General features: G+C 48.3%; 1 protein-coding gene and 1 non-coding gene across 2 annotated transcripts in view; one reads left to right on the top strand and one right to left on the bottom strand.

The window, feature by feature from the left end:
* Nucleotides 1–17501, bottom strand: part of PI4KA (phosphatidylinositol 4-kinase alpha) — a 129322-nt gene that overhangs the window by 12155 nt on the left and 99666 nt on the right. The window contains 13 exon segments of the mRNA XM_023528293.1: nt 575–628; nt 1346–1513; nt 1879–1969; nt 5751–5944; nt 6049–6128; nt 6291–6410; nt 7429–7556; nt 8144–8251; nt 9638–9789; nt 10060–10218; nt 15140–15267; nt 15512–15668; nt 16853–16945. Coding sequence (XP_023384061.1) covers nt 575–628; nt 1346–1513; nt 1879–1969; nt 5751–5944; nt 6049–6128; nt 6291–6410; nt 7429–7556; nt 8144–8251; nt 9638–9789; nt 10060–10218; nt 15140–15267; nt 15512–15668; nt 16853–16945 — 1632 coding nt within the window.
* Nucleotides 11902–12020, top strand: LOC111737103. Its single transcript, XR_002779351.1, has one exon. It is a non-coding gene; the product is annotated as a 5S ribosomal RNA (ribosomal RNA).

Raw genomic sequence — 17501 nt, 5'->3', positions numbered from 1 at the left:
AACACCTCAGTCTCAGACTTCCAGCCTCCAGAACTGTGAGAAAACACATTTTTGGTGTTTAAAACTCCCCCTTTCCCCAGGCCATATTACTTTGCTATGGCAGCCCAATTAGCAAACTAATACATTCGTCATCTCACCTACTCCTTCTCAATACTTCCCACTGAAGAGACGAAGGAGCCGGGTTCAGGATCCCCATCCAATGAGTAGGGAACCCAGGCCAGGCTACCCAACCTGAGCAAGTGGCTGGGAATGCTTGTAGAACCTGCTCACTCTGCAGAGCGAGACTGGGCCTCAGGATGAGCTGGGTGACTGGGGGCGTCCTGGCAATGGACACTAATGACAACTATAGCCAGGGGTATGTGTGAGAGGAGCTTGGGGACCGTGGTCACAGGTCAGTGGCCCTGCTGCTGAGGCCCAGCATAGCCTGCGATCTCCTGGACTGGAGACATGCCTGTTCACCAGGCTAGGCGTTGAGGGCAGGGCAGTGTGTCCTCATCATCAAGAGCCCCCTCCCTAGAGCCCAGCGTAGCTCTCAGAGTGAAGAGAACAACAGCACATGTAGGTACAGCCTTACCTTGTCATACCTGAGGGCCTGCACGATCTGGGGGATGTAGAACAGGATGGCGTCCTGCAAAGGAGGAGAAGTGACCATGATCCTAGGGGAGAGGGGACAATTCCCTACCTCTAGGAAAGGTGAACAACTCAACATGGATGGATGCCCCAGGTTCCCGTCCTCTGTCCCCCAGCCCCAACCTGGGACTGGCCCTGCTGTCACTCAGACTACAGGACACTATCCTCGTTGGAGACCACAGCAGGACTGAGAATGCTGGAAAGCCAAGAGGACAGAGAGGATAAAGGCCAATGGCTCAAAACACATGATTGGTGAGAAAAGCAAAGAGAACAAGAGAGAGAAGGGTCCACCGGTGTTCACTGCTGGGGGCCTGCTTGGGGACAAGGGCTGAGACCTGTGTGCTGTGTGAGCAGACCTGTGTGCTGGGGCTGCAGTAATTCAGAGTCTGGAACATTCTACTGTCACTATGCCTGTCATGTGGGGTTGCTGGGCAATGAGCCTACACAGCTACAACTGGAACCAAACTTAAGTAAACTTCCTTTTTTAACTCAATTAAAGTTACAAAGAAATATAACTAGGAAACACATCTGAATAGAACTAAATCTATCTTCTATGACTAGGTGAACAGAAATAGGGAGTAAAGACATGTGCTAAGATGGACCAATGTTTAATCAGGCGTACATCCAGGTTTGAGATAAAGCCTGTCTTTCATCTCTCCACCTAAACACTGCCAGGTAGTCCCACTGAGGCCACTTTTAGCAGGATGGGGCTCACCGGTGGGAAGGACCGCAGGACTTTCACCCCATACTGTGCCGTGAGAGGATGCGGCGGGTACATGCTGGAGAAGTAGGAGAGGCCGGTGGGTGGGTCTGCAGGCGCCCAGCACAGCACGTGGCTGAGCTCTGGCGCATCAGCATCGATGGTGTGCCAGGTGACTAGGAACTGGGAAGGAAGCAGGGAGATGGTCTGGCTCCGGCAGTCCCTGAGCCCCTCTCGAAATACCCGGCTCCATCCCACTTCATAAGGACAGTCTAGAAAAGTGATGACTTAAAGCCTTTAAAGCAATATGGGAAAAGGCTTCTGATAGTTATGTATAACAGCGCAACTTCAAATAGGGTGAAGCACATTCAGTATTTTTCTACTGTAAACAACAAATGCTTCACGTGAGGAGAGGAAAACCAGAGATTGAAAAATCATTATACCACTCAGGTCATCAGGTTTTTGTCACATATGTCACATTTCTAGTTTCCAGGCATTTCAGGCATTTTGGGCATGTTGATCCCAGGACTCGGCACGCACTACGCTACCTTGATAGCTTCAGGGATGTCACTAACGGCTCCTGGGTCCAACCGAACCAGACGGGTCACTTCATTGCCAATGGCTTCTGTGTTCTTAAACCTACAGACACAGAGGGTATGGGTGGGGTGGCCTCACTGGCGGAGGGAGAGGCGGAGGGAGCCCTGCACTGGAGGAATACAGCTCAATGCCAAGCGTTATCTAAACACAGTATACATTGTCGACGCACTGGTAACTCCGAATACACGTATTTGCAATAAACAGCATTATGATCAGCTATAACAAAATGCCAGAACTGTTTTAACCAGTAATTATCCTACCTCACCACTCAAAGAATGCCTCCCTTTACAGTCCTTGCCTTCAGAACACCCCTTTGCCCTGGCCCCTAAAGTGGTACTTCTAGGGAGTGGCAGCCCGTGGGTGAGAAGGCACTTTAGCAGGTAGGAGGGTGGTGTGTTTTCAGGCTAATGCAAGGTAGACTTTCCATAAACACTCTTAGGCTGTGGTTGGTCCTGATCCAGAGGACTGAATGAATTAGAACCAGAAGGAGGAGGCTGTCAGTAGGTAAGTGTGCGCTCTTGGGGAAGAAAGGTCATCCTTGCACGCATTCACATGGGGTGGGACTGCACACAGGGCCTTAGAAGTCCCTCTCAGCTACCACTGATCTAGGAGTTCTATCCCTGTAAGACTTTCATAGGAGAGTTCACAGTACATTCAGTGGCTGGCTGCCTCCTCCGAGTAGCCTGCCACTGAAAGATGACATCCTGGAACAAACCCAAACCCTCCCCAGGCCACCTCCATGGAGTGGCAGCCTCTATGTACTTCTTTCTTCCTTGAATAAAACCAGGGCCCTGAATGTGCCAATGTGGCCTCCTTGGGCTCCAGGGGTTGGGGCACCCTGTAGGCGTCTGTGCGGGGTGAATGTACAGGGCGGAGGACCAGCCTGCTAAGATCACTTCCCTGACTGTCCTTGGCAGTGACACACTGCACTCCTCCCTGCTCAGGCCCCCTTACACTGGACCTCTGGCAAGGCCCTTGTCAGGCAGGTGTGACCTGGACTCACCTGGCTGGCAGCTGCACGGCCAGGTAAGGAGAGATGCTCCAGGCGAGGTTCACGTTATCTTTCCACTGCTTCTCACTCAAACTAAAGTACTTGGACCGCCAGTTGGCCACGCTGTTCTCCCCAGCCTGGTCCAGCTCCAGCTCTGGGGCTGACAGCGGGTTGTACCAGGTGATGAGACGCTCAATCTCAGTGGCCTGGTGAGATGAGACAGATGATGGAAACTTCTGCCCCCATATGCCGCTCTGCTCCCTTCCCTGCCCCTCCTGGGGCTTTGGGTGTGTGGTGGGCGGTGCCTTACCAGCAGAGACAGGAGCAGTGTTCTGCGCTTCATGTAGTACTTGTGCAGCTGGGAGCCCCGGTTGGTTTTCTTGGACATGCCTGGGAAGGAAAGAGGAGCCATACATGTGTTCTTTGGAGGTCTCTGGTCTGTCTTTCGTTTCTAGAACCCGGGGGAAGCTGTCTTTTAGTGCTCTGTCTACCATCTGAGCCGCCAGGATGTGACTTAGACCTGAGGGATCTTTCGGCACACCTTCAACTGACCTGACTTCTTGGAGATGGTCGACATGCCACTGGATAGAGGGTAGGTGTTGATCCAGCCTTGCGTGGCCTGTTGGCGAGAGCCAACCGCTATATCCAGATTGCTCCGAGTGTCTTGGTTATCTGTGGGCAAACACATTATTGCTACTAGAATAAAGTGTCTGGATTTTCACCAGAGATAAGGTAATCAGTGGAGGACCATGGAGGGGGAGACACAGTCGACGATAGCTTTGCAGAACTAACCTAGACATCCAAGAAGTTCTTTATTTCACCATTCTAGATGAAAAGCTTACTAAAATTTATTATAGTCCTCCTAGCTGTTAAAATAGAATAAAACAAATATAGTAGTGATCTTGATAAATGAAGGCAGTTATTTGATCTCCAGGATCATGTAGTCTTTTAATACAGTAATAATTTGAGGACTCGTCGGGGCAGATGATAAGGGTTGTTTGCCTTGTTCTAAGTGGAGCCAGGAAGCTGACTTAGGAAATTATTGTGCCTGCAATTTCATTTTTCTTTTCTTTTCCTGGCAGTCAGGTTGTCAGGTGCAGGTCTGAGAGCAGAAATCTCATCTCTAATTTGCGGTGTGGGATCAGCTCTGAGCTTAGAGAAACAAGAACGTGGTTTCCTTTTGGAAGTTTGCTACTTGATTACACTTCAGCATCTTTTCTTTACTGGCTAGATTCTATTTGTCCTTAGAAACTCAGCTCATATATCACCTCTTCTAGAAAACTATCCCCAGCTCCCCAACTCCAGGGGGCCAAGTGCCTATCCTTGAGGGGTGGTGCATCCATGATCCCTTCCTGTCGAACCACCTGTCTACTTGATTGTCTCTAATCAGAAATGCAGTGGGTGAACAGAGTTGGTGCTGGAAGAAGTTACATTGAGTAGCATTTGCTCAGAGCCTCGTGGGCTTACTCATGCTGCTCAGCTGGGGCTGGAGAAGTGGTGGCCAGGCAGGCTTTGGGCCTCTGGTGACTGTGTAGCAAGGCCAAAGCCAAGGCACGGCTGGGCCCTAACTGCTCTTCTGACCTAGCTCCTTCAAGGCTGACCCTGGCACACCTCCATCCTTTACCACCCTCCACCCCATGCCTCAGCTTCCACCACTGTGAGCAGCTGCACTGCTCAGAACAACCCTTACCTGGAGGAACAAGCTGGCTGGCTGTTAGGTACTTCTTATCTGAGAACATGGCAGTCCAAAATTTAATCATTATGCTGATGTCTTCACGCAGCCTCTTTTCTCCTTGAGTAGGGAACTTTGGGGAACAACTTTAAACAACCACAAGAAGACAAGAGTTGAGTGCCTGGAGTCAGGGACTAGAAGGCAGCATATTATAAAGCAATGAGAGGCGATAGCAATGATCTCTTAGTGACAAGAGGTTACCCAAGGCTCGTCATCGGCAACAAGTATCTCATTAACCCTCACAGTAAAGTGTGATGATTTTCTGAGCCCTGTGGTGACCGCCTCCACCACTATAATCAGCAATGTCTTCAGCGCTTGGCTGAATGGCATGCTTGTGGTAGATTGTACAACTGCAGCTGTCTCCCTACAACATCACCACCCTTTACAGTCCTTGCCTTCAGAACACCCCTTTGCCCTGGCCCCTAAAGTGGTACTTCTAGGGAGTGGCAGCCCGTGGGTGAGAAGGCACTTTAGCAGGTAGGAGGGTGGTGTGTTTTCAGGCTAACGCAAGGTAGACTTTCCATAAACACTCTTAGGCTGTGGTTGGTCCTGATCCAGAGGACTGAATGAATTAGAACCAGAAGGAGGAGGCTGTCAGTAGGTAAGTGTGCGCTCTTGGGGAAGAAAGGTCATCCCTGCACGCATTCACATGGGGTGGGACTGCACACAGGGCCTTAGAAGTCCCTCTCAGCTACCACTGATCTAGGAGTTCTATCCCTGTAAGACTTTCATAGGAGAGTTCACAGTACATTCAGTGGCTGGCTGCCTCCTCCGAGTAGCCTGCCACTGAAAGATGACATCCTGGAACAAACCCAAACCTTCCCCAGGCCACCTCCATGGAGTGGCAGCCTCTATGTACTTCTTTCTTCCTTGAATAAAACCAGGGCCCTGAATGTGCCAATGTGGCCTCCTTGGGCTCCAGGGGTTGGGGCACCCTGTAGGCGTCTGTGCGGGGTGAATGTACAGGGCGGAGGACCAGCCTGCTAAGATCACTTCCCTGACTGTCCTTGGCAGTGACACACTGCACTCCTCCCTGCTCAGGCCCCCTTACACTGGACCTCTGGCAAGGCCCTTGTCAGGCAGGTGTGACCTGGACTCACCTGGCTGGCAGCTGCACGGCCAGGTAAGGAGAGATGCTCCAGGCGAGGTTCACGTTATCTTTCCACTGCTTCTCACTCAAACTAAAGTACTTGGACCGCCAGTTGGCCACGCTGTTCTCCCCAGCCTGGTCCAGCTCCAGCTCTGGGGCCGACAGCGGGTTGTACCAGGTGATGAGACGCTCAATCTCGGTGGCCTGGTGAGATGAGACAGATGATGGAAACTTCTGCCCCCATATGCTGCTCTGCTCCCTTCCCTGCCCCTCCTGGGGCTTTGGGTGTGTGGTGGGCGGTGCCTTACCAGCAGAGACAGGAGCAGTGTTCTGCGCTTCATGTAGTACTTGTGCAGCTGGGAGCCCCGGTTGGTTTTCTTGGACATGCCTGGGAAGGAAAGAGGAGCCATACATGTGTTCTTTGGAGGTCTCTGGTCTGTCTTTCATTTCTAGAACCCAGGGGAAGCTGTCTTTCAGTGCTCTGTCTACCATCTGAGCCGCCAGGATGTGACTTAGACCTGAGGGATCTTTCGGCACACCTTCAACTGACCTGACTTCTTGGAGATGGTCGACATGCCACTGGATAGAGGGTAGGTGTTGATCCAGCCTTGCGTGGCCTGTTGGCGAGAGCCAACCGCTATATCCAGATTGCTCCGAGTGTCTTGGTTATCTGTGGGCAAACACATTATTGCTACTAGAATAAAGTGTCTGGATTTTCACCAGAGATAAGGTAATCAGTGGAGGACCATGGAGGGGGAGACACAGTCGACGATAGCTTTGCAGAACTAACCTAGACATCCAAGAAGTTCTTTATTTCACCATTCTAGATGAAAAGCTTACTAAAATTTATTATAGTCCTCCTAGCTGTTAAAATAGAATAAAACAAATATAGTAGTGATCTTGATAAATGAAGGCAGTTATTTGATCTCCAGGATCATGTAGTCTTTTAATACAGTAATAATTTGAGGACTCGTCGGGGCAGATGATAAGGGTTGTTTGCCTTGTTCTAAGTGGAGCCAGGAAGCTGACTTAGGAAATTATTGTGCCTGCAATTTCATTTTTCTTTTCTTTTCCTGGCAGTCAGGTTGTCAGGTGCAGGTCTGAGAGCAGAAATCTCATCTCTAATTTGCGGTGTGGGATCAGCTCTGAGCTTAGAGAAACAAGAACGTGGTTTCCTTTTGGAAGTTTGCTACTTGATTACACTTCAGCATCTTTTCTTTACTGGCTAGATTCTATTTGTCCTTAGAAACTCAGCTCATATATCACCTCTTCTAGAAAACTATCCCCAGCTCCCCAACTCCAGGGGGCCAAGTGCCTATCCTTGAGGGGTGGTGCATCCATGATCCCTTCCTGTCGAACCACCTGTCTACTTGATTGTCTCTAATCAGAAATGCAGTGGGTGAACAGAGTTGGTGCTGGAAGAAGTTACATTGAGTAGCATTTGCTCAGAGCCTCGTGGGCTTACTCATGCTGCTCAGCTGGGGCTGGAGAAGTGGTGGCCAGGCAGGCTTTGGGCCTCTGGTGACTGTGTAGCAAGGCCAAAGCCAAGGCACGGCTGGGCCCTAACTGCTCTTCTGACCTAGCTCCTTCAAGGCTGACCCTGGCACACCTCCATCCTTTACCACCCTCCACCCCATGCCTCAGCTTCCACCACTGTGAGCAGCTGCACTGCTCAGAACAACCCTTACCTGGAGGAACAAGCTGGCTGGCTGTTAGGTACTTCTTATCTGAGAACATGGCAGTCCAAAATTTAATCATTATGCTGATGTCTTCACGCAGCCTCTTTTCTCCTTGAGTAGGGAACTTTGGGGAACAACTTTAAACAACCACAAGAAGACAAGAGTTGAGTGCCTGGAGTCAGGGACTAGAAGGCAGCATATTATAAAGCAATGAGAGGCGATAGCAATGATCTCTTAGTGACAAGAGGTTACCCAAGGCTCGTCATCGGCAACAAGTATCTCATTAACCCTCACAGTAAAGTGTGATGATTTTCTGAGCCCTGTGGTGACCACCTCCACCACTATAATCAGCAATGTCTTCAGCGCTTGGCTGAATGGCATGCTTGTGGTAGATTGTACAACTGCAGCTGTCTCCCTACAACATCACCACCTACACTTGCAAAGCCCCAGGAGGCAAGTATTTGCAATTATTTGTGCAATAACCATTTGTCGCTTGGAAAGTTAAATGGATGCATTTCATTCCTTAAGTCAACTGAACTGAATTGTTGTTCATCTCATAGGGCTAAGTACACAGCACAGGGTTGAGGATATTCAAATCCTCATCAGGGTTGCTGAATGAAGTTGGTGGCATAAACCAGGTAAACCATTTCCTCTTGTGACTTCTAGTGGTCAGGGACAACAGGGGATACTGTCTGAGCTGGGCATGGCACAATAAAGGGAGTACCTGAAGTAATCAAAGGCAGTCGAATAGATCTTCTCACGGAGCACATTGCGGATGGTTGCATTTGGAACCACGTCGGCGTGCAGAAGGGACAGCCCCAGGGTTAGCAGTCTACGAGAGAGCACGGGAATGAGTCAGAGTCACATGGCCTGTGACAAACCTCCGAGGGGTCCCTGCCTCTTCTGCAAACCACTAGGGCCTTGGGCTTAGGGCACATCTCCAGATGACAGAGCTCTAGGGTGCCAGGACCGCACTATCAGCCGCTAATTACTATTCACAGGTTTGCTGTACCCAAAATGTCTCAGGAAAGGTTTTCCTTAAACCTTCACTTTTGTTGGGGAAAAATGAACAATGTGTGTGTTAATCTGCCTTGGCCAGAAGCTCCCGTCTAAAAACTATCTGGAAACTACTCCCTGAAATGTAGTCACTTATAGGTGCTACAAAGGTAGAACATTTAATTAAAGTTAAAAAGAAGTAATCTACCAAGCATCTGGTTTCTGCCAGGTGCATGCTGGTCTGTGACGAGGTAAGTATGGGAATGAAGAGGGAGCACCTGCTCATTTCCACCACAATTTCACATTGCAATTTCACATAGTCCAGTGTGGATCCTTTTCTAGTAATTCATTTTCATTGTATTTGATAAAGGAATAGGTCCATGACATTAAAATTAGGGAGAAAGAGAACTAGCTCTTCCCAGTAGTGGTTTGAGAAGCATGGTCCTGGGGGTGGGGAGTGCCCAGCGGGTCTAGAGCTCAGGGGAGGGGCAGACAGAGCTAGTGTCACTGCTGGGCAGCAGGAAGGGGTACAAGTAAGGGAAGTGGCATACCCCAGTGAGGGGGTCCGTACCTTCCCTCTGTCTGACCACACAAGCACCTGCAGGCCCAGCTCAGGTCCCTCTCTATGTCAGTCTGGCCCCTCCTATTGTGTCCAGAGCACCCAACCCTGGTCACAGCACCTAGCTTGAGGACCCTCACCAGGCCACATGTCCTGAAGGAATTTATGTGTCCTCCCTTGGTGTGTCTGATGTTTTGCCCAGGGCTTTGTATATAGTCAGCACAATCAGAAATTTTCTGTGGACATCTCAGAGCGGTAAAGTGATATACTCAAAGTTACTGCTGAACCCCTAGCCTGAGCTTATCATACAACCTGCTGATTTTTACTCACCACTTTGTCACTAGAATGGTGACATTTTGCTGCCACCCACCCCAACCAATTTAGAAAGGCTGCCCAACATTTGGGTGCTCCAAGCCCTTGAATGAACCAGCTTCTTGGACACTCCCTTGCTGTGGACACAACGATGCCCAACTGCCCCAGCTCTGCAGGATGCGGTGGGCCAGGCCATTCGTGTCCAGATTTCCCTACCAGGAGCCCTGCACATACTGGAGACTTGGTCGTTTTCTGCTAAATAAATGACCAACCACAGGAAACCTCCGTGGAAAATGCCCATAGTACCAGCAACTCAGCGCCACCACCCCAAGGAGAAGGAGAACCTCTCACTTGAAGCGGGGCCCGATGGCCGCCACATGCCGGTTCATGCTCCCCTTGGCCCCGCCGATGCTCAGGGACATGGAGCGCTGCAGCAGGCTGGAGAAGATCTCTACTTGGTCAGAGCTGCAGTACTTGGCAATCTCGAACCGTTGCACCAGGAACTGAGCAGGGAGAAGAACATGCTGCTGTGCTGGGGCCCACCGGCCTACCCTGAGTCAGTGTCATCAGCTGAGGTGCTCTGAGCTCAGGAGGGTGGGTCAGGGAATCAGGGAGAGGTCGGTAGTGGCCTGGGAAGAAGGCTGGCACCACCGAGGGCCCCTAGGTAAGACAGTCATAACCCCGGGTCCCTGTGCTCACTGAGCCAGGCCCCTGCAGCTAGAGTGGGCAGAGCACAGCTGAGCCTGGGGGAGCAGTGGGGCCTAGGCACATACGTCAATCCAGATGTAGTGAGGGGTCACTTCGGGAGCACAAGGTTTGGGTTGACTGGCTTCCGATGCTGCCAGGGGGTCTGCTTCTTTTATCTCCGCAGAAAAAAGGCCGAATTTCTGCTCCACTGTCATCTGCCAGGCCCCTGCCATCTCTCGCATAAACTGCAAATACACGACTTTTAGCTCCTCGTAAAGCATGGAAATGTGTTAATTATTTTTAATTATAAAAAGGATAGATGCTCACTGAACAACATTTAGAAAACCGAAGAAAGTATGAATTAAAATAAAGATCATCCGTGATCCCACTTCCCACCTTTTTTAGCAATAAGCCCTTTCTTGAACTATTGCCAGGCCACGTTCTGTTCTGTGTGTCCTGTTTTACGATGGCAGGCTCTGACCTGGCAAAGGCAGGACCAGATTCTGGTCCAAAATCTAGTTCCTTTTCTCCACCCCTCACGAACCCTGTACAATGCCTTCATGCCGCTAACTGGGCTGACGAATAACCACGAGGTGAGTTGGAGGCTGCAAATGCCACTGAGCTGGGCAAGAGGTTCTGCAGGGAGCAGTCTTCCCTGTTGGCCTGACACCACCAGGCAGCTCCTTCAAGGGCGTCCAGAACCCCCTGAAGAGAGGTAGCAACTGAGGCTTGGATCCATCCCCTCCTTCCTATGGTTTTGTGTGGGTGGCCGAGTAACCAGTCACAGGTACCCTCACCTAGGCCTCTGCTGATTGGGGTGGCCACAGGTTTTCATTAGCATTAATGAGCAGGTGAGCATCAACTAGGTGAGGCCCTGAGGAAGAAGGGCGGGAGGTGCTTGCCTTGGCCCTCTGCCCTCCTTCCTGCCTGGAGGCACAGAAGCCATCTGGAGGCCCTGAGGGTGAGGACAAAGTCCACACGCTAAAGGTAGCAGAGTCACAGACAAGGGGCTGGGATATCAACGAACTGCCTGCAACATGAAGAAGATGAACTCTTAGTGATCAAGGTCCTGTGCCCGGTTTCTGTTTCCTGCTGCCATATATAAGTGTTAGGATAGAGGAAAAAACCGTGGGGCCACCAGGGCCGATGAGCCATAGCTGAGGCCGCATACCCATTCATTTGTTCAACAAATACATCCTGGTTGCTGCTTCTGGGCCAGAGCCTTCTAGGCTCTGGAAATGGTGCATAAGGAAGACAAACATGTCCACCCAGTCTATGGTAAAGCCACAGACAAGAGAAGCAAGCTACAGACACTGGACACCGATCTCTGCCAAGGGGAAAACAGCTATGAAGGGGCTTGGAAGAGTGAATGGGTGTGTTTGTGTGACATTTCAGATAGGGTGGGCAGGGGACAGCTAAGACAAGCCCTGGAGGAGATGCGGGAGCATGACCAAAGGGCAGAGACAGCAGGGACCCAACTGTGCCTATGGTGGGGTAAGCGAGGGAAGCAGAGGGAAACAAGGTTGAGGTGCACAGGGGCCTTGCAGCTCACAGAAACAAATCTGCCTTCTATTCTGCATTAGCACATGAAGGCACTGACAGATCTGGGGCAAGGGAGGGACCTGATTTAACCCACGTTTTACTGGCTCACTTTGACTGTGTATGGAGAAGGTGGAGAGGGGACAGGGAGAAGCAGGGAGGCCAGGGGCTGCCTCCCTATTCCAGGAGAGAGGCAAAGGAGGCTAGGGCCAGGGGGCAGCAGCTGGGATATGGGAAGTGGCCAGTTTCTGGATATACACTTCAAGGTAAAAGGTAAATCTGACAAGATTTGCCGAGGATCATTTGTGGGAGTATGAAAAGGGGAGTCAGAGATGGCTGTAAAGATTTTGTCTGAACAGAGGGAAGGATTACATTTAAAGAGATTGGAAGTCTACTGCCATGCCACCCTGAACACGCCCGATCTCGTCTGATCTCGGAAGCTAAGCGGGGTAGGGCCTGGTTAGTACTTGGATGGGAGACCACCTAGGAAGACCGGGTGCTGTAGGCGTAAAAATAAAAGTTAAAAAATTAAAAAAATTAATGAGTCATGAATTTGAGCACTGTACCAAGAGATCAGGGTTCTTTTCTACTTTAGTGAATAAAGGCTCCAGACCCTCACAAGAAGTGTCCTAATACTGAAATGAGATCAATAAGCTTACTAGCTCTTTATCACCCCATGAATGCAAAAGACATCAAAATACCATCAGCGACTGCTTCTGAAGCTAGGGTTATAAATGATTTTTTTTCATTAGGCTCATACCTTCCAACTTCTCCATAATAAGCATATATTGTTTTTATAATTAAAAAGATTAAAAACTGGAATTCAATACATAAAAGACACAGAATAAAAGTAGAAAAGCCTGCTGGGTGCTGCTGGGCCTGGACAGGAGGTCCTCGCACAGGCAGAGGTGGGGAGTCAGAGGAAAACAGATGGCCTTCAATCCTGAGCTAATAGCAAGAAAGACCTGGATAACACACACACACACACACACACACACACGCACGCACGCACGCGTGCGCACACACCTGTCAGACTGTTGAAGAGTGGTGGATGAGGAAAGCCCTGGCAGCTTGTGAGCCAGTGCTGGGTCTGGGTACAAGTGGGTGGACAAGGCCATCCAAAGGCTGAGTGACCTGAAGCCAGCACAGCTACTGGTGATGGCAGGGGAGACAGACTAGAATCTGAAAGACCCCAAACAGAACAATAATTTGCTTGACATAAAAATCCCTCCATGACTGCTCTTCCTAATTTTGCTGAAAAGAAAAAATGGAAGTGAAAGTGGGGTGAAAAGCAGAAAGAACCCATGCTTCTTGCTAAGACTAGCCCCTTGGGGGCAGGGGGAAGTAATCTTCATTTTAACTACCTGACATAAGACCAATTCTCTGAAAATAAATCAGTAGGGCTCCCTAGTCTCTACTGCTTTTCTATACATAATATCTAGTACACAATCAGAAATTTTAAAACATTAAAGAAAAGTCAACAGAAACCAACTCATAGATGACCCTGATACTAGAACAGACCTGACAAGAACTTAACAGTAATTATAATACAAAGTTATACAGGTACAGATGTAAAGAATAGGAAAGACACACAGACTCTCACCAGAAAATACAAACTACATAAAAGAAATAAAAATCCTAAATTTGAGAATGATATTTGAAATAAAAAAAATATATAAAATGGTTTACCAACAGAATGAATAAGGCAGAAAAAAACATCAGTGAATTGGAAGACAGGCCAATTAAAATGAACCGAAATGAAACGGAGGAGAAAAGATGACTGAAGAGAATGTTAATGACCTATGGGACAATATCAACTCATTAACATATATATAACTAGAATCTCAAAATAAGAGAAATTGGGGCAAAAAACAAATTTAAAGAAATACTGTCCTAAAATTTCCAAGTTTGATGAAAAATCCTACATCTCTAAATTTAGAAGCTAAATGAATCCCAACAGGATAATACACAGAATATCACATGTTGACACATCATAGGCAAACTACTACAAATCAAAAATAAAGGGCAACATCCTAAAATTAGCCAAAGAAAGAAAAAAATGCAAATAACATACACTGAGAAACAAAGATAATGACGACTGCTGACTTCTCTCCAGAAACAATGCAAGCCAGAAGACATTAGGAGATGTATTTAACGTGCTAAAAGCAACAATGACAACAAAACAACCTATCAACTTAGGATCCTAGAGCCAGGAAAAATATCCAGATGCATAAAAAATGAAGATGCACTACAAGAAATGCTAAAGGAAGTTCTTTGGGCAAATTTGGGTATACAGAAGATTGAAGAATGTGAGAAATGGAAAATATTTGAATACTTAAGCCTTAAAAAATCCTTTTCTTAATTTTTTTGAAAGGTTTTTGACTATTAGAAAAAATAAATAAGGTGTATAGCAAATGTAATAGTAAAATAAATGAAAATAAAACATAACGGATGACAGAGAGAAAATGGTTGTATATGATGGCAATGGTGTACAGCTGTCACTGAAGAATCCTCTGCCTGGTAATGACAACAGCCGCCACCACAACAGCAGTTAGCACTTACCGATAGCTTAATATGAGCTAGGCACTGTTCCTGGCTTGAGAGGTGAATATAGTCATTTAATCCTCACAGCAATTCTATGCCATAAATGCTCTCATTATTCTCATTATACAGATAAGGAATACTGCTTTGGGGTCAGAGCCCTGCAGGCTACAGTGTGACTCCCTTAGGCCCTTCTGCATACTCTCTGATGACAGCAGAGCTGGCCGGCTTGAGAACCCATGCACACTTTAGTTCCATACGGAAAGGGTCCTGACACTCCTGGTAAGCCCAAGGCCCTAATCGATTCTTCTGAGAAGCAGGGGCAAGTGCCTCTCCCTGACAAAGTTTACTAATCTCCCACAGAAGACAACTGGACCAAAACCTTTCCTCAAACTCTGACTGGTGTGCCCGACACAAACTCCACACAGTTATAAAATACCAGGCAAATGTGAAGTATTATGATTATTGCCATCACCACTTGCCCGGAACATTCTAATTCCATCTTTGGAAATATTCCAATTTTCCTCAGAGGACAAGAAAAACAAAACACTCCTTTGACCACTTAACTGATCTTAAGAAACAGAAAAAACACATCAAATTCCCTGTTACCATGAAAATTAACTGGATCTTTGAAAAATAAAACTCTTCTTAGGTGTTCATCCAATCATCTGAAAGGGCAGACAGGACTTTCCCTGTGGGTCCCCTCCAGCAGCAACTTCAGAAAAAGGGACACAGGAAGGCTGTTCCTCCCAAAGTTAGCAGGCTCAAAGAAACATCCTTGTGGACAGACAACTGCATGTTGACAGGTGTTCCAATCTCAGAGAAATGGCTCCCCCTACTGAGCTATGGAAAAATAACAGCTTCTGGGCACCACTGGGATGCTTTTAACCTATATTTCCCGCTAGTCACGATGACAGTCCTGTAGTCAGGCATTAATATTACAATCTTACACAGAAGGAGGCTGACGCCCTAGAAGCTGAGAGGCTTTCCTGGAGTCCTCAGGCTTGTCAGCTGAGGAGCCAGGACAAGTCTCTCCATCTCTCACTCTGCCCCGCCCTCAAGAGCAGATTGCCATCGGTGTCTTACCGGCACTTCCACTCCATTCTTGCCGGCCAGCAGCCACTCCCAGCAGGCCAGGGCAGTCTCCATGCCATGCTCGTTGAACATCCGGAGGGGACCCCAACACAGATGATGGAGGAGCTGTGGGTCACAATCTAGAACCAAACACACACTGTTCAGAGGCCTCGAACATGGGCTGAACCCACGATCTCCCTGGGTCAGCAAAACAGCATTGGCTATGCCAACAATGGCCTTTTATTTACTTTCACCAACCAGAGAGGGCACAAAGGTCTCCACTGGGGGCGCTCCAGCTGTTTCTTTAATCAGAACTCCATCTCACTAAGGATGATGAAGGCAAATCAAATACTCTCTTAACAAATGAGCCCAGAGGTCCCTCACCTTTGCTGCTGATGAGCATCGCCGTCAGCTTGAACATGGCTTGAGTGTAGTGCTGCGGACTCCCAAGGTCTAATGCTGTGTTCAGCTCTTGGACCATCATTTTGTTGAGATCAGATATATGGCCTGTGGTGTCGGAGAAACGAATCATTCCATACACCTGCAAGAAGCATGCATGTCAGCACAGGCGGAAGTAATCTAGACACATGGGCGAGACGCTGGCAGCCACCTAACCGTGCCCGAGGCAAGACTGGTGGATGCTTCACTGTCCTAAATTAGAGCTCATGCAGGATGATGTCAACAATGCTACCACTGCTCATAGCTTTTGGGGAACCTCTCTTCTAAAAATATGTGTTGGCATTCCCACCATACCGGATGGTCCTTGAGGGCAGGGACCTGGTCCTGTTATCTTTGTATTCTAGCACGGAGCCTGGGGTCTGGCCCATGTAGGGTTGCATGAACATGGGCTGAATAAAGTTCCTTCAGAATCAATCAGTGACTCAAACAGAAAGATCAGCCTCATTATTTGAAAAGTCACATTTTTTTTTCCCCAAGAATTTTTTAAAAAGACTTGACTACAGAGGAGATCTGACCGCTTCCAAAACCAAATCTACCCACAAAAATAGACATCCCATAACCAAAACATGGAAGAGACCCTCAGAGCGATTTGTGGTCACTGGGAATGCAGGGTCAGTGGCAGCTGAGGGGGGCAATGGGTTCCACTGCTGGGGCTCATGGGAAGAGTGACTGTTGGAATAAGCAAGTTGCAGAGCTCTTGGTGGGGAGTAAGTCTCTCACTTACACCAGGCCACCGACAGACTTTCAGGAACCTCTGAAATGGCGTAGGCTAGCTCCTATGTTTTACAGATGAGAAAACTGGGGCCCAGAGAGGTGAAGCAACTTGTCAGGCTGAGACAAACTGCGGTATGGTGGACAAAAGCCCTCATGATGGTCAGATGTGGCTCTTGATCCCGCTCTGCCTGGGTGACTTTGGTAAGTTACTTAATCTTAGAAACCTCAGTTTCTTTATCTGTAAAATTGGAATAACAGAATGTATACCTTACAATTGCCCCAGATAATGCGCTCAATAAATGTTTGCTATCGCTTGAAAAAAAAAAAAAAGCCAGAAAAACAGAATGCTTCAGTGTAGCCAGTGTAGTGAACAATTGCCATAAATGGTCCAGACTGTGCTGATGTTCCCGGGGCCCCAGGCCTTCACATCTACCTAAAATAAGTGAGTTCTACATTCACCAGACCGTTCATTCATTTTCCACTGGGAAGGAACTGACTGGCATCAGAACAAGAGGACACTACAAAGGGCCCTGGACACAGGGACAGAAGTACCTCGCCCGCGTAGCGGTTGCGCAGATTCAGGGACGCCATGAAGTTGGAGTAATCTTTCTTTACACAGGCCGGGCGCTCGGTGAGCTGAGTTGCCTATGGACAAATATCGAGAATTACTTCAGACCTTTGCAACGTGTCTTTTTCATGTTTACCATGGCTAAACTTAAGTCTAATTAAGAAATCAAGTTCGGATCCAGGAGTCATTAAAAATCTTCAGTGCTGGCAAGTTAATAAAATGAAATACTTTAGAATCCCCTCTATTCTGATATGTCCCATGGAAAAGAGATTAAGAAAAATTTTTAGTACGAAATATTTCTCTGCAGAAGCAGCTTGTACTGTGGCTTCACCTTGCTGTCCTGACTACTTTTGCCCTGAGGGCGAGGGCAAACGGGCCTTTCCAGATTGTTGTGAAAATCATTGTAATCCGCAACAGAAATACTGTGAGTTGATGCTCATGGGATGTCCCCTCTGCGGCTGGTGCTGGTGTGCAAATGTGACTTAAAGATGGCAGAGGGTGACTGAAGTTGAGAGCAGTCACAGAGACACAGGGGCTCTGTAACATTTACTCCCTGCTCACAGCACAAGACAAAAGGGGCACACTCTGAGTAGAGAGACAACCCACAGAATGGGGAAAACATACAAATCACGC

Source organism: Pteropus vampyrus, unplaced genomic scaffold, assembly GCF_000151845.1.
Source record: "Pteropus vampyrus isolate Shadow unplaced genomic scaffold, Pvam_2.0 Scaffold23, whole genome shotgun sequence".
NCBI lineage: Eukaryota > Metazoa > Chordata > Mammalia > Chiroptera > Pteropodidae > Pteropus > Pteropus vampyrus.
Note: the sequence above shows the minus strand (reverse complement) of the source record. Positions and strands in the feature narration are given on the sequence as shown.